General features: G+C 67.9%; 5 protein-coding genes and 1 long non-coding RNA gene across 8 annotated transcripts; 5 read left to right on the top strand and 1 right to left on the bottom strand.

The window, feature by feature from the left end:
• The first annotated feature begins 487 nt into the window (after positions 1-487).
• Positions 488-27,563, top strand: VPS4A (vacuolar protein sorting 4 homolog A). The gene is made up of 12 exons (XM_075101118.1): positions 488-495; positions 23,973-24,049; positions 24,380-24,491; positions 24,645-24,792; positions 24,875-24,936; positions 25,171-25,290; positions 25,413-25,569; positions 25,820-25,968; positions 26,091-26,172; positions 26,271-26,490; positions 26,586-26,726; positions 27,126-27,563. Exons 2-12 carry the CDS (start codon positions 24,029-24,031, stop codon positions 27,225-27,227), a joined length of 1,314 nt encoding a protein of 437 aa, XP_074957219.1. The 5' UTR covers positions 488-495; positions 23,973-24,028; the 3' UTR covers positions 27,228-27,563.
• Positions 3,221-5,645, top strand: HAS3 (hyaluronan synthase 3). The gene is given in 12 exon segments (XM_075101112.1): positions 3,221-3,388; positions 3,391-3,483; positions 3,486-3,563; positions 3,566-3,741; positions 3,743-3,862; positions 4,433-4,534; positions 4,632-4,775; positions 4,777-5,145; positions 5,147-5,180; positions 5,183-5,229; positions 5,231-5,393; positions 5,396-5,645. Coding segments are annotated over 12 exon segments (1,632 nt in total). The 5' UTR covers positions 3,221-3,243; the 3' UTR covers positions 5,557-5,645.
• Positions 6,428-7,823, bottom strand: CHTF8 (chromosome transmission fidelity factor 8). Of its 2 annotated transcripts, none has more exons than XM_075101131.1 (4): positions 7,732-7,823; positions 7,404-7,436; positions 7,209-7,329; positions 6,428-7,137 (listed from the first exon to the last, which is right to left on the bottom strand). In XM_075101131.1, exons 2-4 carry the CDS (start codon positions 7,424-7,426, stop codon positions 6,925-6,927), a joined length of 357 nt encoding a protein of 118 aa, XP_074957232.1. In that variant the 5' UTR covers positions 7,427-7,436; positions 7,732-7,823; the 3' UTR covers positions 6,428-6,924. The 2 variants fall into 2 exon arrangements, with proteins under 2 accessions (XP_074957232.1, XP_074957233.1); XM_075101132.1 differs by having other exon boundaries at positions 7,725-7,811.
• On the top strand, positions 7,822-13,597 carry UTP4 (UTP4 small subunit processome component). Its single transcript, XM_075101103.1, has 16 exons — positions 7,822-8,049; positions 8,288-8,479; positions 8,584-8,668; positions 8,792-8,881; positions 8,975-9,183; positions 9,374-9,545; positions 9,631-9,722; positions 10,030-10,126; positions 10,503-10,567; positions 10,719-10,841; positions 10,980-11,139; positions 11,883-11,989; positions 12,187-12,282; positions 12,571-12,756; positions 12,920-13,030; positions 13,398-13,597. Exons 1-16 carry the CDS (start codon positions 7,891-7,893, stop codon positions 13,512-13,514), a joined length of 2,061 nt encoding a protein of 686 aa, XP_074957204.1. The 5' UTR covers positions 7,822-7,890; the 3' UTR covers positions 13,515-13,597.
• Positions 14,398-22,709, top strand: SNTB2 (syntrophin beta 2). Of its 2 annotated transcripts, none has more exons than XM_075101095.1 (7): positions 14,398-14,871; positions 19,040-19,250; positions 19,636-19,846; positions 20,366-20,508; positions 20,715-20,911; positions 21,059-21,240; positions 21,428-22,709. In XM_075101095.1, exons 1-7 carry the CDS (start codon positions 14,445-14,447, stop codon positions 21,518-21,520), a joined length of 1,464 nt encoding a protein of 487 aa, XP_074957196.1. In that variant the 5' UTR covers positions 14,398-14,444; the 3' UTR covers positions 21,521-22,709. The 2 variants fall into 2 exon arrangements, with proteins under 2 accessions (XP_074957196.1, XP_074957195.1); XM_075101094.1 differs by having other exon boundaries at positions 14,415-14,871; positions 19,618-19,846.
• LOC142060819 (uncharacterized) lies at positions 14,882-17,842 on the top strand. The gene is made up of 2 exons (XR_012661946.1): positions 14,882-17,149; positions 17,588-17,842. It is a non-coding gene; the product is annotated as an uncharacterized LOC142060819 (long non-coding RNA).
• Positions 27,564-27,739: the final 176 nt, after the last annotated feature.

The raw sequence follows: 27,739 nt of genomic DNA, 5'->3' as shown, positions 1-27,739 counted from the left end.
GTGCCAGCCCAGGTAAGGGACACAGACAATCCCTGGAGGCAACAGCTGAGCCAGCTCCTAAATGTTGTGATTTTAGCCAAATCTGAGTGATTTTTCCTGTGGGGCAGGGGGAAATGAGCAGGCATTGCAAGCCCATGCCCTGCTGGCGCAGTGGGGCTGCGGTGTTGGGAGCGGGGCTGCACTGGGGACATGTCCCCCTGCGTGGTGCCTCTGGGGAAGGCTCTGCCATGGCACTGTCTGCCCTGTGCCCATTCCTGGGGTCTCCCTCACTATGGGGGCTGAGGATGGGGCTCTTCCACCACGGCACCAGGAGCCCCCTCTGTGCCAGGGCTGCCGTGTGTGCCGGGAGTGCGGCCAGGGTCTGCGGGACCCTGCAGGGCACTTGGCAGGACCCCCGCTCGCTGCCATGGGCTCGGGGACATCCCAGCAGCAGGGTCACCCCTCTCCCTCCAGACAGGGCAGCCCCCATGGGTGCTGCAGCACCGCGGGCCCCGCTTCTGTGCCAGGAGCTGCCGTGCACCCACTGTGGGGGGAGCAGGGCTGGGGACGGGTGCTGTGGGGTCACATCAGGGCCCTTGGGGACCCAGCCCAGACCCCCGCCCCTTGCTGGGCAGCCCCCTCACACTGGGCAGCCCCCAGCCTGGCTGTGCACAGCCCTGGGTACCCGTTTCCCAGCTGCCCCGTGCCGGGATGGTGTGAGGGGCCCGGCACCCCCCTTCCTTGCAAGGTTTGGGGTGCGGGGCTTGTTGTCTCCACCCCCAGCGAAGCCGCCTGCGCTGGGCCCACACCTCACCGTGCCGTGCCGTGCCGCTCGGCCGGGTGTGCACGGGCAGTGCATTGTCCTCACCGGAGAGCGGCGGCGGCCAAGCGCGCCTCCTCGCTCTCGCCACCGCCAACCCGCACCGGTGCCGGTGCTGGTGCTGGGCCGGCGGCACGTGCCGGGATGCTGCCGTACCGGCTGTGCCTCCCCAGGGCCTGCCGCGAGCGGCAGAGGACATCTTTTGAATGAAAAGTCTCTTTTGATGCCGCTGGCCAGGCGCCGGCTGGGCATCCTGCAGTGGGGAACAAGGAGGCGGCTGTGCCGGAGGAGGAGGGAGTTTGGTTTCCACCTTGGGCAGCGCTCCTGCGGCCAGCCGCCGGCCGGCAGCGGGGAGAGGCGCCTGGCAGCTGTGGGCACACCGAAAGGTAAGGGTCTCGGAGCAACCCCGGGGCTGGCTCCCTGCGGAGGGCCATGGGGAGGGCTGTGGGGTGGGGGCATGCTGCGTCTGTCCCCCTTTCTGCTTCCCGCAGATGGGTGCCTGCAGCCACGGGGACCCCGCACGTGCCTGGCAGCACCGCAGTGGTGGCACAGGCATGGCCACGCCAGGTCTGAGCCCACCGCGCTGGGTTTCATACCTCCACGCCCCACCGCTGCCTGGCTCAGCTGGGGCCATGTGAGAGCCCCACCGGCAGTGCTGAGGGTCCTGGTGCATCCGTGACCCGTCCCTGCTGTCCATGGGCTCACCGGTTCCTCACCACCCACTCCGGGTGCTGCTCTGGCACCTATGTTGGGGAATTCCCCCCCAGCATCACCACGGTGCCGGGGGGTTCAGCCGAGGGGACCCGCCTGGCTGGGGCGTTCCCACCGAAGGGATCCCCTTCCCCAGCTCCCAGGGCTGGGAGGGTTGGGCCTAATCCCGGCATCACCTTGCACCCGGCTCCCAGCCCAGCATGACACGGCGGCCTGTATCAGAGCAAGGAACCTAAAAGCGCTGGATTTGAGCTCAAAGCCAAGGCTGCAGCTCCTCTGGGCTCAGTGTGGTCCCCTCCCAGGGCTGGTTGTCCCTGCCATCAGCCCGCTGCAGGGACACCGTGTGTGACCAGCACAGGGTTTTCATCCCCAGGGTGTCCCTGGTCCTGCCCTGGGACCCTCTGGCTATGGGTGACACGGTGGGTGGGCCCTGGGCATCCCTGGGGCTCGTAGCCGTGGGGGACACGGTGACACGGGGAGGTGTCACGGGGAGGTGACATGCTGGTTACACGTGGGTGTCATGAGAGGGGCCCCAAGAGCGGGTTGGGTGAGGTGGGGTGTCCCGGGGGGGTCCGGGGAGGGAACCCTGGGGTGACCCAGCGCTGTCCCGGCCGGCGAGCTGTGGCCGGTCCCTGTGCGGCGCGGTGCCGGTGCCCGTGGCACAGCGGGTGGTGCCGGTGCCGGCTCCCGCAGTGCGGGGCTGGGGTCCGGTGCCAGGTGCTGCCGGTGCCGGGCGGGGCCCGCCCCGCGGGCTGCGGGCGGGGCCGGGGGTGCCGGTACCGGCGCCGGTGGTGCCGGGTGGCGATGGTAGTGGTGGTGCCGGGGGTGCCGGTGCCGGGCGGGGCCCCCGCGGGCTGCGGGCGGTGCCGGCCCCGCCGCCCGTATAAAGGGGCTGCGCGGGCCAGGCCGGGCGCACAGCGGCGGCACCGGCACCACCACGGTGAGTCCCGGTCGCGGCCCCACCGACCGGGAGCGCGGAGCCGGCACCGGGGGCTGCGGGGCCCGGGGGCGGTTTGGGGAGGGAGCGGGGGCTGCCCCGAGGGGCGCTGCCGGTCGTGCGGGGGTTCCCCGGGCTGGCTCTGCGCCCTGCCTGCACCCCCTGCCTGCACCCCCTGCCTGCACCCCCTCACGTGTTCATGCGCGCCCCCCCCCCGCTCACCTGCCTGCTCCCCCTCACCTGGCCGTGCGCCCCTCCCTCCCCGCACGCCCAGCCCCACGGCCGTGCCCCACTGTGCAGCTCTGCAGTCCCCGCCGCTACCGGGCGGGAGCGGGTGCCCGCGCTGCCTGCACTGCCCGTGCTGCCTCCACTGCCTGCCCGTGCTGCCTGCACCGCCTGCTCGGGTCCCCATCCGCAGCGGGTGGGGGTCCTGCCGCGGGTGGTCGGGGGCTCTGAGTGGCCTTTCCCCTGGGGACACCCTGCGGGTGTCCCTGACGTCCCCGTGCCCTTCCCTGTCCTCCAGCCCGGCCGTTGCCCCGGAGCAGCCGCATCCCTGCTCGGCTGGACGGGGCTGGGCTGTGGGTGCAGATACCACGCACTGTGGGATGCTCGGGACCCCCATACCCCACCCGGCCCCTTGGAGGCTCTGGGAAGGTCTCACCCCCAAACCGGTGACCGTCAAGGAACGGGTGGCCGTGGGGTGGCAGAGAAGCAGGGTCCCCCTGCTTTCCCCTTCTGGGTCCTGCCATGTGCCGCCGCCTTCGCCCTGCCCTGACACTGCCCGGTGTCCCCCCAGATGCCAGTGAGCCTCTCTACGGCCCTGCGCGTCATCGGGACCAGCCTCTTCGCCTTGGCGGTGCTGGGGGGCATCCTCGCCGCCTACGTCACCGGGTACCAGTTCATCCACACGGAGAAGCACTACCTCTCCTTCGGGCTCTACGGGCCATCCTGGGGCTGCACCTCTTCATCCAGAGCCTCTTTGCCTTCCTGGAGCACCGGCGCATGCGGGGTGAGGGGCGGCCGGTGCGGCTGGGGCGCTCGTAGCCCTCTGCATCGCCGCCTACCAGGAGGATCCCGACTACCTGAAGAAGTGCCTGCACTCCGTCAAGCGCATTGCCTTCCCGACCTCAAAGTGGTGATGGTGGTGGACGGGAACGGCCCCGACGACACCTACATGCTGGACATCTTCCACGACGTGATGGGCTCTGAGGGCTCAGGCAGCTATGTCTGGAGGAGCAACTTCCACGCACGAGGCGAGGGAGAGACGGAGGCTGGGCTGCGGGAAGGGCTGGCCCCGTGTCCAGGCGCTGGTGCGCGGCAACACCTACTCCTGCATCCTCCAGAAGTGGGGCGGGAAGCGGGAGGTGATGTACACAGCCTTCCGGGCGCTCGGAGACTCCGTGGACTACATCCAGGTGGGTGCACGGGCCGGGCGGGTGGGAGGGATGTGGGCAGCAAGCGGCCCTGCCCACACAGTGGGGCAGAGGGGCTGTGGGAAGAGCGGGAGCAGCTGGGGAGCCCATGGCAGCACCCAGCTGCCTGGCTCTGGGTCCAGCCCCATATGCTGGCTGCAAGCCACCAGCACCCGGGGTTGGGGGTGAGTTGGCACCAGAGCAGCTCAAGGGGCTGAGCGCTGCCCGCACCAGGGTTTTGCATCACCTCCTCACCACATCCCCTGCAGCATGGGCAGGATGTGCCCCAGGCTGGTGTCATCCTGTGGGACACTATGTCATGGTGCAGAGTGGTGGCCACGGCAGGTCCCACCGTGGTGCCAGTGGCCGGGGCACATCGCAGGGCTGGGTGGCCCAGGGCAGCAGTAGCTGGGCACCGTGGGGCGCTCCGCTCCCTGCTGCTGCCCTGCCGGTCTCCAGAGCTCTGCCTCATCTCGCCGGCCGCGGCTCGGGCTTGCCCGGCTGCGGGCTGGGCCGTCTGCCGGGCGCGGCCGTGGGCGGCGGGAGCGGGGCTCGACATTCCCTCTGCCCCAGGTGTGTGACTCAGACACGGTGCTGGACCCCGCCTGCACTGCCGAGATGCTCCGCATCCTGGAGGCTGACCCCCGCGTCGGCGGCGTCGGCGGCGACGTCCAGGTACCCTGGATGCGAGGGAGGGCACGCCGGGGCGACAAGGGTGCCGGGGCAGGGGGGACTGCAGTGGCGCCGGGGCTCACGTCCGTCCCCTCCCCAGATCCTGAACAAGTACGACTCGTGGATCTCCTTCCTGAGCAGCGTGCGCTACTGGATGGCCTTCAACGTGGAGCGCGCCTGCCAGTCCTACTTCGGCTGCGTGCAGTGCATCAGTGGGCCCCTGGGCATGTACCGCAACGCCCTGCTTGCAGCAGTTCCTCGAGGACTGGTACCACCAGACCTTCCTGGGCAGCAAGTGCAGCTTCGGGGACGACCGGCACCTCTCCAACCGCGTGCTCAGCCTGGGCTACCAGACCAAGTACACGGCTCGCTCCAAGTGCCTGACGGAGACGCCCACCCGCTACCTGCGCTGGCTCAACCAGCAAACCCGCTGGAGCAAATCCTACTTCCGCGAGTGGCTCTACAATGCCCTGTGGTTCCACAAGCACCACCTCTGGATGACCTACGAGTCCGTGGTGACCGGCTTCTTCCCCTTCTTCCTCATCGCCACCGTCATCCAGCTCTTCTACCGTGGCCGCATCTGGAACATCCTCCTCTTCCTGCTGACAGTGCAAGCTGGTGGGGATCATCAAGGCCACCTACGCCTGCTTCTGCGTGGCAACGCCGAGATGATCTTCATGTCCCTCTACGCCCTCCTCTAACATGTCCAGCCTGCTGCCCGCCAAGATGTTCGCCATCGCCACCATCAACAAGTCCGGCTGGGGCACCTCAGGGCGCCGGACCATCGTGGTTAACTTCGTGGGGCTGCTGCCGGTGTCGGTGTGGGTGGCAGTGCTGCTAGGCGGGCTGGCCTACACCGCCTACAGCAGGACCTCTTCAGTGAGACCGAGGTGGCCTTCCTTATCTCGGGTGCCATCCTCTACGCCTGCTACTGGGTGGCCCTCCTCACCCTCTACCTGGCCATCGTTGCCCGGCGCTGCGGCAAGCGGCAGGAGCAGTGCGGGCTGGCCTTTGCTGAGGTCTGACCGCGGAAAACGCTGGGGTGGCCCCGTGTGCCGGGGACGGCGCGACTGCAACTGGTCCCCTCCTTGCCCACCATCAACCCCGGCGCGGCTGGCACCGAGCTGTCGGTGCTGGGCAGCGCTGAGCGCGCCCACCACGACATTTCTGATCAAGTCTTGCTTTTTGTTGTTGTTTTGGGTTTTTTTTCCTTATTATATTCATTTTTCTGTACAAAGCTCGCAGGGATGAGGCCAAGCTGGGGCTGCCCCGTGACCGGGCTGGCACAGCCTCAGTGCTGCAGGGGGTGATGGCAGCATCAGCCCCAAGCTGGTGCCGTGCGGAGCATCCCCATGTGCTCTGCATAGTGCTGCTGGCCGGCTCCCCCCACCCCACTGCCACGGTGGGGCCCTCCACCCTTTGGTGCTTTCCATGGGGACCTCGTGGTCCCCCTCCCACGGTGCTACGGCAGAACGGCCCCAGGCGGCACCGTCTACCCCGGCACCGCTGGCTGGTGCTGCCTGCCTCTGCCCCACGGCTGATGTATGTGCAGGCACGTACCTGCGGGGAGCCCCCAGGGCTCCCTTCAGCCCTTTTTGGGGGGACCGGCTGTCCCGGGGGGGGCAGCGCCTCCCTTCAGCTTCGCCAAAGAGCCAAGGGGGGGGACCCCAGTGCACAGAAGTAGGGGGAAATGGGGCTGCGGCCCCATTGTACCAACCCCACTACCTTCCCGGCGTCCATCCAGACAGTGGGGAGATGCTGGGTTTTGGGCTCAGGCATGCAGAGGAGGGCAGGAAGAGCCAGTTCCCAGCCTCCCCCCTCCCCAGGGAGCCCCCCTGGCTGTCTCCCCTCGGCCCTCTTTTTTTCAGGGCTTAAAAACCTTTCTACAATCAAGCATTTAGATGGTTTTGTTTAATTTAATACGAGGTTTTTTAGAAGACTTTTGTAGCTCTTTGGTATTCATACTTATTGCTAATTGTTTGTAAATCTATTTATTTTTTAACCTGCGGGTTTTTTTTGTATTTTGGAAAAAGTCTGTTTTTATATCCTGACTGGTTTGTCAAAATAAAGACTTGCACAGAGAAAGGGCAGTGTGTGGGGATGGGGTGGGACAGCCCTGACGGGGCTCAGAGGTGGTCCCTGCACAGCAGGACCCTTCTCACCCAGGATGGCAGCCGCTTTTGTGCCCCGGAGCACGGCAGCTCTCAGATATGGAGTAATTACAGGGTGGGCAAGTGACCCAGGGGGCTCTGGGTGCCTGGATCCAGGGCCTGGCACCCCGTGACAGCCCTGAGCCCTCTGGCCAGGGCAGGGACAAGGCTGGGGCTGGCCCTGGATCGCCCCAAGCCCTGGCAGCAGCAGAGTGGAGCCCGCAGCCACCCTGGCCGGAGTCCTCACACCTTCTTGGGCACGTTGGTGATGATGGGCTTGGGGCGGGTTTTGAAGAGGAGCTTGGTTTTGATGAGGGCGGTGACGGTGTAGTGGGCGTGTGGCCCCGCGGTGCCCGGCTCGCCAGCTCCCTGCTTCACCAGCACGGCAAAGGGCTTCTCCAGCTGCACCACCTTCCCGTAGAGGATGTGGTGGCCCACGACGAGGACGGGGACGCCCTGGGGAGAGCGGCGAGTGAGGGCGGGCAGAGCCGGGGTTGTGCCGGGGGACGCGGGGCACGCCGCCTCACCTCGCGGGTGTAGTGCAGGTCCCCCAGGAGGCTCCCCGCCAGCCCCCCGCTCTGCCGGGGCTCCACCTCGCCCTGCAGCTCCACCAGCACCCACCGGGCCAAGCCGTCACTGCCGCCGCCGCTGCGGGTGAGAGGGGCAGCGTCACCCACCGGCCCCGGCCCTGCCCGGGGCTTGGCGGCCCGCCGCGGCCTCACCTGGAGATGACGATCTGCACCATGATCGGGGCCCTGCAAAGCACCGGGAGAGACGCGGTGAGCGGCGGGACGGGCCCCGCGGCGGCGGGAGCACCGACACGGGGCCCTCCCGGTACGCCCATACGCGCCCCGGGCCCCAGAGACCCCCCCCAGCCCCTCCTGGGCCGCCGGTGCGCGGGGCGCTGGTGCCCTCCAGTGGCTCCGGTGGTGCGGGGCTGGGCCGGGCCGGGCCGGGCCCCTCCCGCCTCCCAGCCCCGGGGAGCCGCCCCCCTCAAGCTCCCGCCCCGCTCGCCCCGCTCCCCCCGCTCCCCCCGCACCGACCCCGCACCCTGGCCGGGCCGGAGCCGCCGCCGCCCGAATCTCCCGCCGCGCCTCTACTTCCACTTCCGGTCGTGGCAGCGGGGAGGGGGGGCCGCTTCCGGTTCCGGGTGCGCCGCGCGCACGTGGGGCCTGCGCGGGGCGGAGCGGCGCCGGTGCCGGTGGCGGGATGGGGGAGTTCGAGGTGCACCGGGTGCGTTTCTTCGGCCTGGTGCCGGCGGGCGTGCGCTGCCTGGCCTACCAGCCCCGCGGCGGCCGCCTGGCCCTGGCCCGCACCGACGGCGCCGTCGAGGTTTACAACTTCGCCGCCAACTACTTCCAGGAGAAGGTGAGGGGGCCGCACCGGGCAGTACCGGGCTATACCGGGTCCTACCGGGCCGTGCCGAATCTTACCGGGCCGGGTCCTACCGCATCGTACCGAGCTTTACCGGAGGACCCTACTGGGTCGGGCCGTACCGGGTCTACTGAGCCGGGTCCTACCGGATCCTACGGGGCCATACCGGGTCCTACCGAGTCATACCAGATGATACCGTGCCGTGCGGCGGGTGACGGGCGTCCCTCCCCAGGCGATCCCCGGGCACGAAGCCCGGTCGGTGGAGGCGCTGTGCTGGGCGGCGGGAGAGCGGCTCTTCGGGGCCGGCCTCGGCGGGGACATCACCGAGTATGACCTGGCCCGGCTGTGCGTGGCCCGTTCCGTGGACGGCTGCGGGGGGCCCATCTGGAGCATGGCGGTTAACGGCAGCGGCACGCAGCTGGCGGTGAGTGCCACCGGCACCGGGATGGCTCTCCCTGCCCCGGAGCGGGGGCGGTGGAGGGAGAGGGTCTGCCCATCCCGCTGGGGTTGACCCCAACCCTCCCGCAGATCGGCTGTGAGGACGGCTCCGTTAAGCTCTTCCAAGTTGTTCCCGGGGGGATCCAGTTCGAGCGGAACCTGGACAGGCGGAAAGGTGAGTCTGGGAGGGCTTGGTGTTTTGGCAGCGTTGTCCCTCCGTCCGTCCCGGCTGCCCCAGTCCTGGTTACCAAGGGGCTCTGAGTTCACGGGGTCACGTCTGGAGCTTCCTTCCCTGCAGGCCGCATTCTGTGCCTCTCCTGGCACCCGTCAGGCACTCACATCGCAGCCGGCTCCATCGATGCCGTCCGGGTGATCGATGTCTGCTCAGGTAACTCCTGCCCCAGGAGGCGAGCCTGTCCTGCCCCTCTCCCCTGCCCTGGGGACCGCCAGCACCGCCCCAGCCATCCTTCCCCCCTCTCAGGCCAAACCATCCAGAGGATCATGGTGAACTACCACGTGCAGAAGGTGAAGCGTGAGTGCATCGTGTGGAGCATTGGCTTCCTCTCGAGCGGCACCGTCATCACCTCGGATTCCTTTGGGAGGGTGCAGTTCTGGGACTGGGAGCGAGGGACGCTGCTGGAGTCCCACGCCGTCAGCACCTCGTCTGTCCTCTCACTGGCTGTGTCAGAGGTAGGCGAGTTTCCCCAAGGCAGCCAGGGCCCATTGGGGCTCCTGACCATGGGGCCGGAGGCACTCAGGCAGGAGCTGCCTGGATCGGTGTTAGGGCTGGGAGCGAGGCTGCCGGTCCCTGCCTGCCTCTGGTGCTGCCCTCTCCTTCCCAGTCTGCTCCCACAAGTCCCGTCCCTGTTTCTCTCACCAGGAGGAGGACAGTATCGTTGTGGGCACCTCTACCGGGGCCACCTACCAATTTCAGTTGCTGCCGGTGAAGATGGGCAGCCTGGAGAAGCGCTGGGTGCGGACGAAGCCCTTCCAGCATCACACCCACGACGTACGAGCTGTGGCACACAGCTCGACGGCTCTCATCTCCGGAGGTATGGCTGGGCACCTTCACAAAGAGGGCTTGGGTCTTGTCCCCACGCCTGGTACAGGTTTGGCTGACCTCTGCTTGGCTTCCAGGGCTGGATGCCCAGCTGGTGATCCGCCCGCTGATGGAGAAGATGCAGAAGAAGGGCTATGATGCAGCGCTCCGCAAATTCACCTTCCCCCACGTGAGTGCCACTCACAGCAGGGCTGGCCCTCCCTGCCTCACCGGATCCCCTCCCTGCCTCACTGGGTCCCCTCCCCAGCCCTGGCACCTCTGAAAGCTCCTGCTATGGAGCGAGTGAGGGGGTAGAAGTTGGCAAGCTCGTCTTGCTGGTCCTGCTGGGTCTCCATCTCTGGGCTCCCATCCCGTGGGACCCAGTCCTTCCTCTTCCCCCGCCCCGGCGTCTCTGTCACCCCAGGGCATTTCGGCTTTGGCTCAGCCCTGTCTGCCAGGCTGCGGGTTCGCATCAGTCTGCCCATTTCTGCACGCAGCGACGCCTCGTCTCCTGTGCCAGGAAAGCCCGGCTGCTCCTCTTCCAGTTCTCCCAGTACCTGGAGCTCTGGAGGCTTGGCTCCACCGACGAGACTGGTGAGTTGCAAGGCCCAGCGCTCCAGTGTGAGCCCTGCACTGCCTGCAGGATTTTGGGCATAACCTGTCCTGCCAATTGGGCAGCGGAGGGGTGGTTTAGCCTGGGCCCCGTCCTCCCCACAGCCCTGCACTGGCATGACGGCCATGGGCAGGGCTGCATTTCCCAGAGCAGTGTGTGCCTGGGCACGGGCTGCACAGGCGGCGTGAGGCTGTGCTCATGCTTCCAGCAGAGCTGGGCCAGGCCCTGGGGAGCTCAGCCTTGGGGGAGGTTGGGGAAGGGTCTAGGGTCTCCCTTGGGTACCGCTCCCCTGCTTGACAGGGCTCATGTAGTTTTCCCACCATCACTGATGTGTCCTGTGGTTTGGTTTTGTGCCAGGTAAGGATGGCGAGGTCCTTCCCTTGCGCCGCATGCCTGAGCACCTCGTGCAGATCAAGAGCAAGGTAAGGCCGAGCCGGGGCCACGGTCTGCCCCCGTGCCTGCCCCACTGCGGGAGGGGGCTTGGCAGCCTCTGCTCTCCCTCTGACAGCTGGCTGTGTGTGCCAGGCTGCCGGGGGATCGGGCGGGCCCCGCTCAGCCCCTCTGCTTTCCCAGGGTCCAGAGCACATCTACTGCAGCTGCGTCTCACCCTGCGGCAGCTGGGTCGCCTACTCCACAGCCTCCCGCTTCCACCTCTACCGAGTGCAATACGAGGGTGATGGCGTCAGTATCAAGAAGGTGACGAGGGTGACGGGCTGCCCCGCTGCTGGGGAGGGCCGGTGGGTGGCCAGGGGTCTGGCACAGCCCATGTCGCTCACAGGGAGCAAGGGCAGCAGTGGTAGATGACTGCCAGCGCTGATTTCTCCCCGCTTCAAGGTCCCCGAAGTGCCCAAGCTGCTGCTCCCATCCTACCAGCTCCAGTTCTCCTCTGACTCCAGCAGCCTCTTCATCGCCTCTGCACGAGACTCCGTCCACATCCTCCAGCTGCTGGAGCCGGGGGGCTGCAAACACCTGCGCACGCTTCAGCCGCCCTCAGGTTCGGGCTGGTGGGGAGGCGGCGGGTGCTGGGGTGTCCCTGGGCTCTGAGTCTCGTCCCCGCTGCGGGCACAGAGGGGTGTGCAGGGCCGAGCGCGTCCCCTCTCTCCTGCGCTGGGGCGTGTGAGTCCTTCCCCTGCGACAGCCTCTGCCCTGTGTTTGTGCCGCCCTCGCGGCCTGGCAGGGGCAGGGGAGTGGGGTGCCCAGATTGCCAAAGGGGGTGCCAAGAGCATGTGTGGAGAACAGATCTGATGGGGAGTGGCTGAGGGAGCTGGGGGGGTTTAGCCTGGAGAAGAGGGGGCTGAGGGGGGCCCTTCTCGCTCTCTGCAGCTGCCTGAGAGGGGCTGGAGTGAGGGGGGGGTTGGTCTCTGCTCCCAAGTCACCAGTGACGGGACGAGAGGAACCGGCCCCAGGCTGCGTCAGGGGAGGTTTAGATTGGATATTAGGGAAAACTTCTTCACTTGCAAGAGTGGTCAGGCACTGGCACAGTCTGTCCAGAGAGGTGGGAGAGTCACCATCCCTAGAGGCATTCAGAAACATGTAGCTGTGGCACTTCAGGACATGGTTTAGGAGGTCTGGGGGTGTTGGGTTGGGGGTTGGCCTTGACGGTCCTAGAGGTCTTTTCCAACCTTAACTATTCTATGATTCTGTGTGTGTCTGGTCATCTCCTGGGGTTGGGTCTGGGGCTCTTTGTGCCTTTGCAGGCCCAAGCACCCGTTACAGCTGGTGAGGGTGTTCCCACAGGGTCCCCCGAGGCCGTTTACCTGCTGGCGTCGAGCGCAGACGGGCAGTGGCTGGCTGCAGTCGGAGGGGACTGGGCAATCCACATCTACAACCTGAAATGCTTCAAGGTAGGGCCAGGTGCTGGAGGGCGCTGCAGGAAGGACCCCTGCTGCCCTTCTGTCTTGGGGGACCGGGTGAGCGTGGGCTCAGTGTGTGGGACGCCTCCCCAGAAGGGATCCCCACGACCCTAGAGCAGGGCTGGAGGTGGGTGTGTGGGAAGTGGCCCTGGTTGCTCACGTCAGCGTTCCGCCCTCCTGCCTTGCAGCACCACTGCACAGTGCCCATGTACAGCTGCGCGGTGACGGCCCTCGCCATCCACCCCCTCACCAACAACCTCGTTATCGCCTACTCGGACCAGCAGGTAGGAGCTCTCCCAGCCACAGCCCTCGTGGCCCTGGCCCCTTCCCCACAGCTTTCCCCCTGCCTTCGGGGCTTTCTGGCTGCACTGCTCTGCAGGAGAGCCGCGGCTCCGGGCAGGTGCAGGGACCCAGCTGGCCTTCGCTGCCTGCTGTCCCTGGCAGGAGCCTGTCCCCAACGCAGCGCTCGCAGCCTGGCTGGAGTGCAGGGCGCCTGTGTGATGGCGTGGGGACAATGCCAGGGAGGACCGGACCTTGTGAGCCATCCTGTTTCCCCTCTCCTGCCTTTCCAGCTGTTCGAGTTCAGCATCCCCAAGAAGGAGTATACGGCCTGGAGCCGCATGGTGCAGAACTGTGGGCTGCACAAGGTCTGGCTGGAGAGGGACTCGCCCATCACCCATATCACCTTCAATCCCAAGAAGCCCTCGCACATCCTTCTCCACGACATCTACATGTTCTGCGTCCTCGACAAGTCCCTGGTGAGCCCGTGTGCCCAGTCGGGAGGGCTGGGTTTGTACCCAGGGCATCTCCCCTGCCCGGCCTAGATGGCCCCGTACCAGCTAGGAGCAGAGGGGGGCTGCGCAGTGCTGAGGCGGCAGTGGTCCAGGCAGCGCTGACATGTGCCATGCACTCTCCTCGCAGCCCTTGCCAGACAACAGTGCCCTCCTGATGAACCAGAGCGCCCTGAAGCAGCTCCCGGAGACCGCCAGGCAGCGGCAGCTCCACGCCTTCAAGATCTGCAAGAAGTTCCAGGTGAGTGAGGTTGTTGCTGGACATGTGCTGGGTCGAGGAGGGGTGCTGGCAAGGTGCCCTGCACCCGTGGTGCCTGTGGCCTCACGAGCTCTTGTGCCCAGTCGCTCCCAGTGCCGTACCAGTGCCAGGCACCCAAGCAGCGGAGCAGAACTCTGTCTCGGTCCCCATCACAGTGCAGCCACTTGCTGCGATTTCATGGGCTCCGATTGCCCAGCAGCTCCTGCAGCACGCAGCCCCATACAGTGTCCCCGGTTACGGCGAAGCTGGAGCCGGCTGCAGGGCAGCTCTGCATGGCTGAGGCTGGCAAGCTGAGGCAGAGCAGGGCTGGCACCTTGCTCTCACCTCCTCCCCCCTCCCTGCCCCGCAGCCCCTGCTCTTCGCAGATCTGCTGGACGAGAACTGCCTCGTGATGGTGGAGCGGCCCATCATCGACATCAAGACCCAGCTGCCGCTACCCATCCAACAGAAGAAATTTGGCACCTGAGAGCAGAACACACTGCTCCAGCCGCAGAAACTGTGTGTGTTGCTGTCCTAGGGTGCTGTAGGAATAAACCCCGCTGTTCCGTACAGCTGCGGGCTCGGGCTTTGTCCTTGCCCTGTGGGGCTCCCTGGTATCGCAGCAGTAGGTCAGGCTGGCGCTGGCCTAAGCCCACAAGGACGCGGCCACCTTCTAAGGCTCCCCTGCCCATGCTAGCCCTTCTCCCAGGGCCGCAAGGACAAGGTGGCACCCTGGATCCTCCTGCCTTCTCGCTGGCCTCTCCGCTGGGCAGCACTGGCTCCTGGTGTTCTCTCCCTGCACCAACTGGCAGCTGGGTGGGTTGGTGAGCTCCCATTCCCTACTGAGCCAGGCTCTGGAGGGACAGCCAGCCAGCAATCTCTGGTGCTCAGCACCCGTATGCCGTGCACCTTCTCCTCCAGCCCTTCCAGTAACACCAGTACCCAGTTTGGGCTGGTACCCTCCCTGGCAGGACCGGAGTTAGTCCTGCCGTCAGACCGGCAGGGCCTGGAGGGAGCAGGGTTTCGGGCCCGTCCTTGCACCCTCAAAGGATGTTCTCCACCCGAGGAAGGGCTAGGGGTCCCTTCGAAATAGGATAGGCGGGGGAGTGCGGGGCGCAGCTTTGCTAAGCCGGGTTTGAGCCGGAGTCGGGGAAATGGAGAGCGGGGCGGGAAGTACAGTGGGGCGGGGCTTCATCGCCCCTCCCTCCGGCGCGACCAATCGCAGCAGCAGCGAGGGTCTGCCTCTGCTACTGCGATTGGTCGCGCCGGAGGGAGGGGAGGGGCGTTTTAGCCCCGCCTCCCCCGCTGCGCAGAGCCTACCGCAGCGCGCCATGCGGGCGGGGGGTGTGTGGCAAGTAGGCCACGCCCCCTCCCCCAGACCCCGCCCCTTGTCCCGGTACGCGGCGGCGGCGGCGGCATGGCCGTGTGGACCCGCGCTTGCAAAACGGGGCTGTTGGAGCTGCTGCTGCGGGAACGTTGGGTGCGGGTGGCGGCGGAGCTGAGCGGCGAAGCGCTGAGCCTGACGGCGGAACCGGGAAGCGGCGAAACGGCGGTGCTTAACGGCGTCCTTAACGGCAACGCGGAGGCGGCGCCCGGTTGCGTGCGGAGGGTGCGGGTGGTGAAGGCGGAGGCGGGAGGGCTCGGTATCAGCATCAAGGGAGGTCGGGAGAACCGTATGCCCGTGCTCATCTCGCGTATCTTCCCGGGGCTGGCGGCGGAGCGGAGCGGGGCGCTCCGACTGGGCGACGCCATCCTCGCCGTTAACGGCGTCGATCTCCGGGATGCCACGCACGATCAAGCCGTCCAGGCGCTGAAGAGAGCCGGGAGGGAGGTCATCCTCGAAGGTACAGGCTAACCCCCCCCACCCCTTATCCCCTCCCCACTACCGGCCCCCTGTGTTCCCTCCCCGGGTGCCTCCCCCGCCCCGTTACCGGCTCTCCCGACCCCCCTCTGCCGCTGTCACCGGGCTCCCGGACCCCATCTTGGGTCCCTTTTCCGGTTGCGGGACCCCGCTCCCCCCACCCCAGTCACGGTATGTGCCTCCCCCCCAAAAACCCCCGACCCCGGTGCTGCCTCCCGGTGTGTCCCCGCCTGGGACGGGGACCGGGGTGTCCCCTTCCCAGCCGGGCGCTCCTTGTTGTGGTGGGACGGGGACGGGCCACGTCTGCTGACTCTGTCCCCCCGGGACAGAGCTGGGGTCCCCTGGCTGCGGTGTGTCGCCCCCCGAGACGGGAGCCCCCTGAGTGGACGCTTTTGGCCCCTGTGTCCCTGGGGGGGTGGTGGTTTGGGCTCTGCCCGGGGGCTCTGTGTCCCCCGGGGGCTCCGTGTCCACGGTGCAGCTGGCTCGGAGCTGGCTCGGCCGAGCCACCGGCTCCTGCCCGACCTGTTCCCGGCAGCCCGACAAGCTCGGGCAGGACCCGCCTGGCCCGGCGGTGTGCGGCACGGGGCTCGTGCCGTGGGGCACCGCGCCCTGGGCAGCGGCGAGGGCATGAGCCCCCCGTGCCACGGGTCAGGGTGGTCTACGCAGGTCAGCGGTGCCACACGCGCTGTCCTGGTATCCTGGTGAAGCCGTTTGTCCACCGGCGCGTGGGACTGCTCTGTAGATGCGACGCTCAGCGGACACTGGGTTTGGTCACCCGTGGCCGGCTGGGCTGATGCCGTCGGCGGGTGCTTTCGGCACGCTGCCCCAGCAGGAGGGTGGGCGGGTGGGCTCCCTGGCATGGCTGCACCCGGCACACGGTGGCTCTGTGTGACTTGGCTGCTGGGGCCGAGGTGAAGCCGCAGGGCTTGGCTGTTAAACACCCGACAGGTCGGTGTCCGCCATCGGAGGTAGCGAGAGTCCCTGTGGCTCCCCCATGCTGGCCTTGCCATCTCCCCGCTGCGTCCTTCCCCCGCTCCCGTCTCGCGCCACCCACCTGTTTGATCCTCTCCCCCAGGAGCTCCGGCCCCGTGGCCTGTTTGTCCCTCGCTTCCGCCACGGGCACGGGTGCCGCGGCAGCCGCCCCTTCCCTTCCCGCCGGAGCCAGCATCGGGGTGCTCCTCACTGCTGGGGGGCTGCGGGGCTGCCTGTGCGATGGTTGTGGCTGCCCCATGGCCTGGAGAGAACGTCGGGCACTGGCCAGTGGCTGCCAGCCCTGGAGAGGAGATGGGGAAGATCTCTGCTGCCCCGGCCCACCCGTCCTCGCCAGCCCCTGGAGGTGCGACTGCCCTGGCAGGCAGGGCTTGCGGGCAAGTGCCGGCACTTCGCCGGGGCCAGCGGTAGAGTGCAGGAGCACCAGCACTGTGCCGGCACCCCGGTGAGGCTGGCGGCCCCTGCCCTGCACGCTGGGTCTGGCTACAGGGACCCATGTTGGGCGCCTTCCTCCCGGGGTGCCGTGGGCGCACAGCACCTCCGGCACGCTGGGGGAAGGGAGCCCTTCCGCTTCTTGGGGGAGCTGTGGGCAGAGCTGCCGGCCCCCGGACAGGCCTGGTAGCTGGCGAAGAGGAAGGCTGATTGCAAGAGGCAACCCATGTGCGAATGTGGGGAAACTGCTGCGGCGTTTCTCCTCTGGGTGCCGGTGGCAGGAGGGGGCTCCGGCCCCAAGGACAGGCCGATGCCGTCCAGGCAGTGTGGGGGGGGGCTCGGCCTCGGCGAGGCTGGTGCTAACCCAGCGTTGCCTTGCAGCCGGAGCTGCCACCTCCCTGCGGCAGGTCGGGCGAGGGGTGCAGGCAGCAGCAGGGTTTCCTCTGCGGTGAACATGTAGGCGGGGCGGCGGTGGCTGTGCCGGGGTGGCTGTGTACCGGCTGCCGGCTCACCAGAAGCAGAAGAGATTGTTGCAGGTGCCGTTGCCCCGGTGCCAGTTTTGTGCCCACCGGCACAGGGGGCTCCATGCTCCTGCACGTGCCGTAGCTGTACCCCCCGAAAGCAGGGAGCTGGCTCTGCTGCTGTCCCCACCAGCGGCCACGGTGCCGGGCATCTGCTCAGTGCCAGGGGATGCTTCTCAGCAGTGCAGCAGCTGCTGGCTGGTCCCAGCCACCGCCGAGAGCCATCAGCGTGGCCGTGACCCCGCCAAGCCCACGCTCCTCCGGCATCGCCATGGCACAATGCTTGGGCTCCCACACCGCTGGCTCTGGGAGCTGTTGGTGAGCTTGGCCTTCGGGGAGGTGGTGGCTGTGCCCCGGTGGAGGTTGGCACCGGCACAGTGGGTTGGAGCCCTGCTGGGGGCTGGCTGGAGGACGCTGGGCTCCTGGCCAGGCCTAGACACAGGTGCCCACATCTGGCAAACAGCTGTTGAGCGGCCCCGCAGCGGAAGCTGCCGCCCATACCGCTGCCCCGCGGTGCCGCCCGCCGCTGCCGGGCTAGGCAGCGGGATTAGGGGTGCACGGGGACGGCAGTAATCCCGGGATCAGCGTGGCGGGAGGCTAATATTAACTCGTTTGCTGCCTGCAGCAAGGGCAAGCGCCTCGTGGCAGCACGTCCCCACACCGCTGTGCTGCTCAGCTCAGCAAATCTGGCGGGAGGGCGGGGGGCTGGCCTTGCCCGCTCCCCAGCCCTGCCAGCATCTCCTGCCCACGCTGCAGGCAGGCGTCAGCGGGATTTGCAGCGGGCGAGCCCTGGGCCACGGCACGCGCCTGTCCATGGGACCGTGGGGTGCGGCAGCGGCACGACTGGATGGGATCAGGACCTGGGCTCCGCCACCGCCATCGTTTCTCCTCCGGCAAAGCGCCGGCGGGCCGGGTGGCCTGGCTGCGGTGTGGCCTTGTGCCGGCTCCGTGGCCTCTTTCCCTGAGCAGCGGGGAGCTTTGCTTCCTGGCAGATTACAGTTTATTTGCTTTTTTTTTGTTTGTTTTAACTCCCCGCTGCCCCGGGGCATGTGGATGTTGCTGTTCCCAGCCCATTACTTGGGGACAGGCTGCGGGGGCTTGGTGCAGGCGGGCGGCTCTCCCGGCTCTCTCACGGCATGTGTGCCGGCCGGGGAGCCGCGTCCAGGGGGGAGCGCGGTGGGCGGGGGTCCAGCGCTGGCTGCAGGCACCACGTCCCAGGCTGCTGTCGGCGCTCGCTTGCAGCTTTCCTGCCTGGCCGAGCGTGCCGTCCCGCACGGCCTCCCCCCCGCTCTGGCAGGCGGCTCTGCTGACGCTCCCTGACATCTTGAAGGCGTTGGCTTTCCCCGAGCGTGGCGGCTGGCATAGCCGCTGGCACCGGAGAGCCCACGGCAGCACCGCAGGCTGGATGAGCCAGGCTCCCTGTGCTCGCCCGTCTGGAGCTGGGATGGGCTGCGGGGTGCTGGCGCCTCTCTGGGTCTCGGCGTTGGTTGGGCTTGGGTGGTGCTCAGGGAGGGACAGTCTGGGGGGAACAGGAGCCGCTGCCTCCTTCCTTCCTGCCTGGCCTGGAGAGGAACGTGGAGCCGGGATGTCCTGGCTGCAAACCCTTCTCCTCCTCCTCCTTGTCCTGCTGGAGCAGAGGCAGGCTGCTGGCAGGCGTCAGCAGCAGCGCGGGGTCAGCCGCCGTCAGCGCCTGCGGCGCTGGAAACTTGGCCGGTGCCGTCCTCGCAGCGCGGCGGCCGGGCGGGTCAGGATGGGCTGCAGCCTGACCTCCTGCCCAGCCCCATTGTGCTGCGCCGCCTTCCCTTTCCTACGCCCGCGCCGGCTGCCGGTAACGGGGATGAGCCACCAGCGCCTGTCCTTTAGTTGGGACATCTCTGTGTCGGGGCAGGGTGGGACCCTCCGGGATATGCCCCAGTCCCCAGGGCTCCTGGGCTGCAGCACCCCCGGGTTGGGAAGGCAGGGTCCCCCCTTTCCTGCTGCCTGTCCCTTGCCTGCTGCCCGCAGCGCAATGCCGGGGGGCCAGTTCAGCTCCCTGGGGCATGGGCTGTGCTGGGGGAGGTCCTGCAGCCCCCCAGAGCTGGCTGAGACCCTATGCCTGCTGGGGGGTGACACAAAGACACCCCCACGGTCAGTGTGTCCCTGGGGCACAGAGCTGCAGCGTAGGGGTGCAGGGTCCGGCCCTAACCTGTCCCCGCACTCCATCCCCAGTGAAGTTCATGCGGGAGGTGACCCCCTACATCAAGAAGCCCTCGCTGGTGTCGGACCTGCCGTGGGAGGGGGCTGCCCCGCAGTCACCCAGCCTGAGCGGCAGCGAGGACTCGGGCTCCCCGCAGCACCAGGGATCCCGCGACCGCAAGGTGATCCCCCTGAAGATGTGCTTCGCCGCCAGGAACCTCAGCATGCCTGACCTGGAGAACAGGTGAGGGCAGGGGCTGCCTGTGAACGCCCCCCATACCCCGCGGGACAGGGCTGGGGGCTGCCCCTCACCATGGGCATGACCTGCGTCCCCTGCTGAGCCATGAAAGGAAAGTCCATGGGGTTTGGCTGAAGCCAGGGCAGCGCCGTGCTCCCCCCAGCCCCACCCCGTGGTGGCTGGCAGCCTCCCCTGCCTACGGAAAGGGGGGCCCTGCAAATCCCCCCAGCTTTGCCTGCCAGCAGGGCTGCTGCCAGATCGTGCTGGCAGCTCCCCGGCACAGCCGGAGCCCCAAACCAGTGTGGCCAGTTTGCCAGGCCGGGCACGGGCAGGGGCACGCTCAGCCGGGCGCCGCCACTCCTGTCCCACCCAGCGCCGCGTCCCCTCGCAGGCTGATCGAGCTGCACTCGCCGGACAGCAGGAACACCCTGATCCTGCGCTGCAAGGACACGGCGACGGCGCACTCCTGGTTCACGGCCCTGCACGCCAATATCACCGCCCTGCTCCCCCAGGTCCTGGCCGAGCTCAACGCCATGCTGGGCACCGGCGGCGCCGCGGCTGGCGGCAGGGAGGTGAAGCACATCGCCTGGCTGGCCGAGCAGGTACGTGCCGCCGGGGCTGTGCCAGAGATGCTGCTATGGGGACAGGCCTGGCACTGTCCCCAGGGACGGCGGCGCCGACGGGGATGTGGTTGCGGCTGCTGGAGAGCCCTACCTGGGCGCTGGGCTTGGCTGCTCTCCTGTGCCCCAGCCGGCTGTGCCCTGGTGAGGGCAGTGCTTCCCGTGCCCTCAGCCCTCTCTCCTGCTGGGGTTTCCCAGCTGGAGATGCTCATCAGCCGCTTGCTCTTCCGTGAATTCACTGCCCAAGAGCCGCAGTGTGCCTGGGCACTGCGGTGAGCTCAGCCCCAGCGGCAGGATCCTCTGGGGGCTGCTCCCAGCTCAGCTTTCCAGGGTGGCCGCCCTTGGCGGCGCCTTGCACAGCTTTCCGTGCACGCTGCTGAGAGCCTGGCAGTGCGGAGCTGCTGCCTTAGCGTCAGCCTGGACACAGGTGCAGGGATCAGGGGCCCGGGCAGCGGCAGGTGCCTGCCCCCCATCCCCGGTGACCCTCACCGTCTCTTCCAGGCGCGCCTGGACGGAGGGCGGCAGCAGTGGCGTCCGGTCCTCATGGCGGTGACGGAGAAGGACCTGCTGCTGTACGACGGCATGCCCTGGACCAGGGACGCCTGGGCCTCCCCCTGCCACAGCTACCCGCTGGTGGCTACCAGGTGGGCTGGTGGGGCTGGATACATCCGCCTGCGCGCTCTGGGGACCGGCTCCCCTCAGCCACATCCGCCTCGTCTACTCACATCTTGGCTCTGCCTTCCCTCCGGAGCAGGGAGGGAGATGCCAGAACGCCGATGGGCATGGGGCGGCACAGTGCTGGCACTGCCATTGCGCCCCTGACCCCGCTCCACCTTTCCCCCCGCCCCAGGCTGGTCCACTCGGGCTCGGGCCGCCGCTCACCCGCCCTGGGCTCGGAGCTCACCTTCGCCACCCGGACGGGCTCTCGCCAGGGTGTGGAGATGCACGTCTTCCGCGTGGAGACCCACCGGGACCTCTCCTCCTGGACGCGCGTTCTTGTGCAGGGCTGCCACGCTGCCGCCGAGCTGATCAAGGAGGTGTCTGTGGGTGAGTGCTGGGGTGGGGGACACCCTCGGGGCTGCCCCATTCTCTCCTGGGGCTCTGGGGTGCAGCAGGACCTGGGCAGCCTGGTGGGGGCCCCCGCTCTGGGGGGTCTCGCGGGCAGTGGGGGCTGAGCCCTGCCCGTGCCCGCAGGCTGCACGCTGGGCGGGCAGGAGGTGCAGCTCTCCATCCACTACGAGGGCGGCTTCACCATCTGCCGGGAGGAGCCGGGTGGCAGCGTCCTCTTCCGCTACCCCTACGAGAAGCTGAAGATGTCAGCGGACGATGGCATCAGGACCCTCTACCTGGACTTCGGGGGCCCTGAGGGGGAGCTGGTGAGGAGGGGGTTCTTCCTCCAGGGGTGGCTCCTGCTTCCCCTCATCCCTGCAGCATCACGGCTGCCTGGACTCGCTGGGTGCCGCTGGTCGGGAGCCCCCTAGCCCATCTGCGAGACCCCTGGTGACCCCGTGGGGTTTGGTGTGCTGGCTGGGGGGCTGACACCGCTCTCCATCTCCCTCCCAGGCGCTGGACCTGCACTCCTGCCCCAAGCCCATCGTCTTCATCCTGCACACCTTCCTCTCAGCCAAAGTCACCCGCATGGGGCTGCTGGCGTAGGCGGCCCCCGCCTGCCTCCCACCATCACAAACCAGCCGGGGAAAGTGGAGGGACCCCCCCCCACCCCTCTTGCCCCACCAGTGCCTTGCCAGGGCCGGGACTCCCTGCCCTGAGGGCCGCCGGGGATATGGCAGGGGGCTGCCCTGGGAGGAGGTGAGCCTCTCCTGCTCTATACCGGCAGTCCTGGCCCCCCTGGTGCTGGGGGCGGCCAGGGCACAGACACCAGCTTTAATCCCCCCGGGCCTGAAGCCATTGCTGATCTCACCGCCTGTGCCTTGGAGCGGAGCCAGCCCGCCCCCAAAGCTTGGGGGACCCCCGGTGCTCCCTCCACCCACGTCTGGGGAGCCAGCGCCCTCCCTGCCTTGGGGCTCCCCCAAAGGGGGTGACGTCCCTGCATCAGATGGGGCTTGAGCCGCGAGACACCACCCCATTGCTGCAGCGCAGGGTCCCCGTGCCCCATTAGGGTGGGGGACACACACTTGTCTTACTGGGCCACGCACGGGTACAAAAGGGGCTGCCCCGAGCCCCGGGGTGCTCGTTTGTCTCTGCGGCATGCCCTGGGGTGCAGGCAGGGGCTCAGCCCCCCACAGCCCCTGCTGCTGCCCGCAGGGCTGGGGCAGGGCGCAGCAGCGAGCCCCCAAACCTCCCAAAGCCAGAAAACAAATGTTGAGTCTCTGCTGCCCTGGGCCAAGGGGCTGGGGTTGCCGGGGGAGCCCCCAGGGGCTGCTGCCCCCCGAGCTATGCTGCCCCATGGCTCCTCCCCAGCCCCTGCAGCCTGTGCCCCCTGCCCTGGAGCTGCTGTGCGGGTCTGGCCCCGCTGCCAGGGGGCTTGCAGGCCCCTGCGGGTTTGGGGCAGGACGCGGAGACTGATGCACTTTCGCTTTTTGTACTTTCCCTCTCTTTGGGAGGGGCAGCTCCTGCACCCCGGGGTGCTGGGGGGAGCCCCCACCCCGGGGCCTCCCCTCAGCCAAACTCCTCTGCACATTTTTCTGCTTCCCATGGGGCTGCGCTAGCCAGGGGCTGTGGGGTGTCGTGGGGGGCCGGTGGGTGCTGTGGGGCGCCGGACCCCCAGCCCTGGGCTGTGGCTCGCACACAAGCACTACAGGGCCCCCGCCCCGGCCCCGGGCACCGCACGCCCCTTCTATTTTTGTATTCTTTGTAAATCGCTATTTATATCAGATTGCCTTTTCTGGGGTCTCTGAGTCTCGCTCTGGGGGCGCCTGGGGTGGGGGGGGGTGGGGGGGCGGGGGGGGCTGGGGTGTCGTGGTGTGCAGGTGCCCCTGGGAGGGCAGGTCATTCCCAGTACCGCATGGGCAGGGGAATGGCAGGTCTGGGCTGCCCAGTATGCAACTGGTACACACTGGGCAGAACCTGGCACAGGGGTGGGGGGCACTGGGTGGGTCTTTTGTGGCAGGAGCAATGGGGCCAGCTCGGCTCGGGGGGGGGCACAAACACCCGCAGGTAGTTGGGGGGGTGCACGGCCAGGATGGGGGTCAGTGGCAGGTGGCCCACTCCCCTCAGGTGTCACCCAGTGGGTGATGCTGGTCCCAGTCCCCTCTGGCAGTGAGCTGGAGCGGGGCTGGGTCACCCGAGGGGCTGCTGCCCGCCTGGGGACCCCCGGCTAGGGCTGGGGGGGGGATGCATGGGGGCTCAGCGGGGGTGTATACGGGGGTGGGGCGGGGTGTATATGTGCAGGTATGTGCTGTACACCTGTGTGGGTGTGCACATGGGGGTGCAGGCAGTACGGGGGTACATGGGTGTGGCTGGGCAGTGCCTTTGTGCCTGTGCGGGCACACACGCGTTGGGGTGTTTGTAGGTGTGCATGAGGGCACAGCCACACTGGGGGGAGGGGGGGTGTGCGCGTGCATGCATACGTGCACAGACGTGTACACCTGCAGCCATGGTGTGTGCACAGAGGGCGAGCAGATGGTATGGGGGGGTACATGGGTGTGGCTGGGCGGGTCCTCTGTGCCTGTGCAAACCCATACGCACATAGGGGTGTCTGTAGGGGTGTGTACATGGGTGCACGCGCATACAGGGGTGTGGGGTGTGTGCGTGTGCAGGTATATACACCAGCCTACGTGGGGTGTGGGTGTGCACGGGGGTTGCAGGGGGTACATGGGTGTGGCGGGGCGGTGCCTGTGTGCACACACAGGTTGGTAGGTGTGCGCGTGCACACACTCACACACACGTAGGGGTGTCTGTAGGTGCACCCGCCTCCCCTACACTTACACACCGGGGGTGGGGGGGGGGGGGGGGGGGGGTGTAGGGGTGCCCACACACCCGCGCAGGGCTGCACGCGCGCGCTCCCTCGCACCGCGCGGGGCGTGCCTCGGGAGGCGAGGGGGCGTGTCCCCTGCTGGCCCCGCCCCGCGGAGCCCGGCGGGGTCCGGCAGGGGGCGCTGTCGCGCACAGCCGCAGTGGCGGCCGGTCCCGCGGGCCCCGCCGCCGCCGCCGCCGCCGCCGCCGGGCCGGGCCGCGCCAGGAGCGGCGACACCGGGCGATGAGATGACAACGTCCACCCTGCAGGTAGGACGGCGCGGGGTGGGGGGCGCCGCCGCCGCCCGGGGCCCGCACTCCGCCCCGGGGCCCCGCCGGGCCTCCTCCCGCCCCGCCGCGGGGCTGCAGGCCTCGCCCGGCCCCGCTGCCAGGCCCCGCTCGGGCGGCCCCGGCCCGGCCCGGGCGGCGGGGAGCGGGGGAGGAGGGTGCTGCCGTTCCCTGCGGGAGTGGGGAGGGGGGGGGCGGGTCGGCCGGGGTGGGGAGGTGGACCCTATACCGGCAGTAGCGGCCCGGCCCCCTCGGGCCTTTTCCGGTGCCGCTCCCCGGCGGCTGACGGCGCCGTGCCCCCCACCCCCGCAGAAAGCCATCGAGCTGGTCACCAAAGCCACCGAGGAGGACAAGGCCAAGAACTACGAGGAGGCGCTGCGGCTGTACCAGCACGCCGTGGAGTACTTCCTGCACGCCATCAAATGTGAGACGGGGCCGGTGTCACCCCCCCCCCCCGGTCACAGCCCGGAGGGCTCGGGGTGGGTGGGTTGTGGGAGGCTCCGGTGGCAGCCCCGGCGTTGCTGGTTGCTGCCTGGGGCGCAGGGCTGTGGGTAATGCTTGCGGAGGGTCTCCACAGATGAGGCTCACAGCGACAAGGCAAAGGAGAGCATCCGAGCCAAGTGCATGCAGTACCTGGACCGGGCAGAGAAGCTGAAGGAGTACCTGCGCAGCAAGGACAAGCAGGGCAAGAAGCCGGTCAAGGAGTCCCAGAATGACAACAAGGGGTGCGTGGGGGCTGTGGGGACCCCCTGCCCGACGGCGGAGCTGCTGCTGGTCCCTCTCCTGACGCCTGTCCCCTCTCCCCAGGAGCGACAGCGACAGCGAGGGCGAGAATCCCGAGAAGAAGAAGCTGCAGGAGCAGCTGATGGGTGAGGGGCCGCGGCTCCCAAAGTTGCCTGGCTGGCTGTGGGGAGGGGGCCCCGGGGAGCCGCCATGGTGTCCTGCGTGCCAAGGGACAGTGGGGTTGGTGTGGGTGGGGGCTTTGGTGGGATGGAGGTGTGTGTGGGAGGGCTGGGGGCTCTGCCCCTCCCGGCTCTCGGCAGACGTTGGGAGCACAGTGCCAGTCTCTGTGGGGCCATACAAGCAGAGCCGCCCCCTCGCAGGTGCCATCATGATGGAGAAACCCAACGTGCGGTGGAGTGATGTGGCCGGCCTGGAGGGAGCCAAAGAAGCCCTCAAGGAAGCCGTGATCCTGCCCATCAAGTTCCCGCACTTGTTCACTGGTGAGAGTCACGGCAGCCAGGGCGAGCGTGTGCTCCCGCGAGGTGACCCCGAGCAGTGGGGATGTGCGTCCCTGTGGGCCCAAATGGGGAGGGGGCAGCTGTGACGCTGGTCTCTGTCACAGGGAAGCGCACGCCCTGGCGAGGGATCCTGCTCTTCGGGCCCCCCGGCACCGGCAAGTCCTACTTGGCCAAGGCCGTGGCCACCGAGGCCAACAACTCCACCTTCTTCTCCGTGTCCTCCTCGGACCTGATGTCAAAGTGGCTGGGAGAGAGCGAGAAGTAAGCTGGTGGCAGGGAGGCGCGGCTGCTGCAGGCTGGCTCCCGGCCTCCCCGCCAGTGGGCTGGAGCTCAGGCTGGGGAGCCACCAGCATCGGTGAACCCCGTTAGCACGGGGTTGCCGGGGCGAGCAGCAGCAGGAGGAGCCAGCAGTGCACAGGGCTTCTCAACGGGGGCTGTCGTGGGGTTCGGGTGGTGTTGGCGCTGCGGAGCATCCCTGAGAGGGGACCCCAGCCCCTGCCTTTGCGCCCAGGTTGGTGAAGAACCTCTTTGAGCTGGCGAGGCAGCACAAACCCTCCATCATCTTCATTGACGAGGTGGACTCGCTTTGTGGATCTCGCAATGAGAATGAGAGCGAGGCAGCCCGGCGCATCAAGACGGAGTTCTTGGTGCAGATGCAGGGTGAGCGGGGATGAGGCGGTGCCAGGAGGCCGGTGTGGGCAGGCAAGGGAGAAGCTGCCAGATGCGTGCGTCCTGTGGCTCCCTGGGGATTGCTCTGAGCTTCTGGCTGTGTTCCTGGACAGGTGTGGGCAACAGCAGCGATGGGATCCTGGTGCTGGGTGCCACCAACATCCCCTGGGTGCTGGACTCAGCCATCAGGAGAAGGTGAGCGGGACCCAATTCGTGCCCTGGTCCCGGCCGTGCGGGGTCGTCGTCGGCAGGGTCTGGCAGCGTGAGGCTCACCCCCCCACGCCTGCCCGCAGGTTCGAGAAGCGCATCTACATCCCGCTGCCCGAGGAGGCAGCCCGGGCCCAGATGTTCAAGCTGCACCTGGGCAACACCCCGCACTGCCTGACGGAGGCCAACATCCAGGAGCTGGCGCGGAAAACGGACGGCTACTCGGGGGCCGACATCAGCATCATTGTGCGGGATGCCCTGATGCAGCCCGTCCGCAAGGTGCAGTCGGCCACGCACTTCAAGAAGGTGAGTGGGGGCTGCTCCCAGAGTGTGTGTGGGGGGGTCTGTGTGGGTTCCATGGTCCCCCATGTCCCGCCCGTGAGCGCCATGCTCTGCCGCAGGTCCGCGGTCCCTCCCGCACCACCCCTGGCGCCTTTGTGGACGACCTCCTGACGCCGTGCTCGCCCGGCGATCCGGGCGCCACCGAAATGACCTGGATGGAGGTGCCCAGCGACAAGCTGATGGAGCCCATCGTCTGCATGGTGAGTGCTGCCGCCGCGCAGGGCTGGGCACCCATCCTGCTGGGCGTAGGCTGGCCTAGCAATGCTGCGGCCCCGGCCCTGCCGGTTCCCAGGTCCTCCTCCTCCAGCACAGCTGTCTGGCTCCAGGCCAGGGCTGTGGCTCCTGGGGGGTGGGCACGACTCCTCTCTCCCCGAGGGGAGCCCCCCAACCTGCCCCCCAAGGTGCTGAGGGCCTGGGGTCCTCTGGGTAGCTCCAGTGCTGCTGTTGGGTGCAGATGCCAGCCCCCAGCCCAGGGTGGCAGCCCCAGAGCCCCTCCAAAACGGGCAGAGCTGTCACTGCTGTGGGCGGGGGTGTCTCTACCCCACAAGAACCCCTCCCAGTGCTCGGTCTCAGCCGCCCACCCAATCCACATTTTGCAGTCGGACATGCTGCGCTCGCTGGCCACCACCCGCCCCACCGTGAACGCTGACGATCTCCTGAAGGTGAAGAAATTCACGGAGGATTTCGGACAGGAAGGTTAATGGGGGGTATCTGAGGGGGCACGGAGGGGCTGGGGCAGCAGGGCCCCCCCCTCTGTGCTCCCCCACCCGCCGTGCCGGCTGTGCCAAAAAAAAAAAGGTTCATTTTCCGCTCACGACTCACCCCATCGCACTGCAGCACCTGGCGGGGTGTGGGGAGCACGGCCGGGGGCGGGGCCTGACACTACCGGGGGGCCCTGGGCAGCCGGGCGCTCCCCCCAGATGTGCCCCACTCTTCTTCCTGCTCTTTTGTTCGTTTCTTTTTTTTTATTTTTTAAATTAATGCTGCTTTGGGTTCTGTCTTGTTTATATGAAAATAAAAACAATCCAAACGCTTCAGCTGCTGCCCGACCCCTCCCTGAGGCTCTGACTGCAAAGGGTGGGGGGTGGGGAAACAGCCCAGCCCTCCCCACCAACCCCAGTAACATGCTGCCCCAGGGCTCCCCAAACTCCAGCTGTCCCACAGGGGGCTTTGTACTCATGACAGAGAAATGGGGGGGGGGCTACTTGGGGCT

Source organism: Phalacrocorax aristotelis, chromosome 8 (assembly GCF_949628215.1).
Source record: "Phalacrocorax aristotelis chromosome 8, bGulAri2.1, whole genome shotgun sequence".
NCBI lineage: Eukaryota > Metazoa > Chordata > Aves > Suliformes > Phalacrocoracidae > Phalacrocorax > Phalacrocorax aristotelis.
Note: the sequence above shows the minus strand (reverse complement) of the source record. Positions and strands in the feature narration are given on the sequence as shown.

Coding starts and splice junctions, on each gene's coding strand:
- CHTF8 (XM_075101131.1), bottom strand. CDS start 7,426: ATGGTGCAGATCGTCATCTCCAG. Junction 7,330..7,403: donor GTGCAGATCGTCATCTCCAG/GTGAGGCCGCGG, acceptor TCTCACCCGCAG/CGGCGGCGGCAGTGACGGCT. Junction 7,138..7,208: donor ACCTGCACTACACCCGCGAG/GTGAGGCGGCGT, acceptor CGCTCTCCCCAG/GGCGTCCCCGTCCTCGTCGT.
- UTP4 (XM_075101103.1), top strand. CDS start 7,891: ATGGGGGAGTTCGAGGTGCACCGGGTGCGTTTCTTCGGCCTGGTGCCG. Junction 10,127..10,502: donor TGGCTCCACCGACGAGACTG/GTGAGTTGCAAG, acceptor GTTTTGTGCCAG/GTAAGGATGGCGAGGTCCTT. Junction 11,990..12,186: donor ACAACCTGAAATGCTTCAAG/GTAGGGCCAGGT, acceptor CCTGCCTTGCAG/CACCACTGCACAGTGCCCAT.
- SNTB2 (XM_075101094.1), top strand. CDS start 14,445: ATGGCCGTGTGGACCCGCGCTTGCAAAACGGGGCTGTTGGAGCTGCTG. Junction 19,847..20,365: donor TCGCCTGGCTGGCCGAGCAG/GTACGTGCCGCC, acceptor CGTCTCTTCCAG/GCGCGCCTGGACGGAGGGCG. Junction 20,509..20,714: donor TACCCGCTGGTGGCTACCAG/GTGGGCTGGTGG, acceptor CCCCCGCCCCAG/GCTGGTCCACTCGGGCTCGG.
- VPS4A (XM_075101118.1), top strand. CDS start 24,029: ATGACAACGTCCACCCTGCAG. Junction 25,291..25,412: donor GTTCCCGCACTTGTTCACTG/GTGAGAGTCACG, acceptor TCTCTGTCACAG/GGAAGCGCACGCCCTGGCGA. Junction 26,727..27,125: donor TGGAGCCCATCGTCTGCATG/GTGAGTGCTGCC, acceptor CACATTTTGCAG/TCGGACATGCTGCGCTCGCT.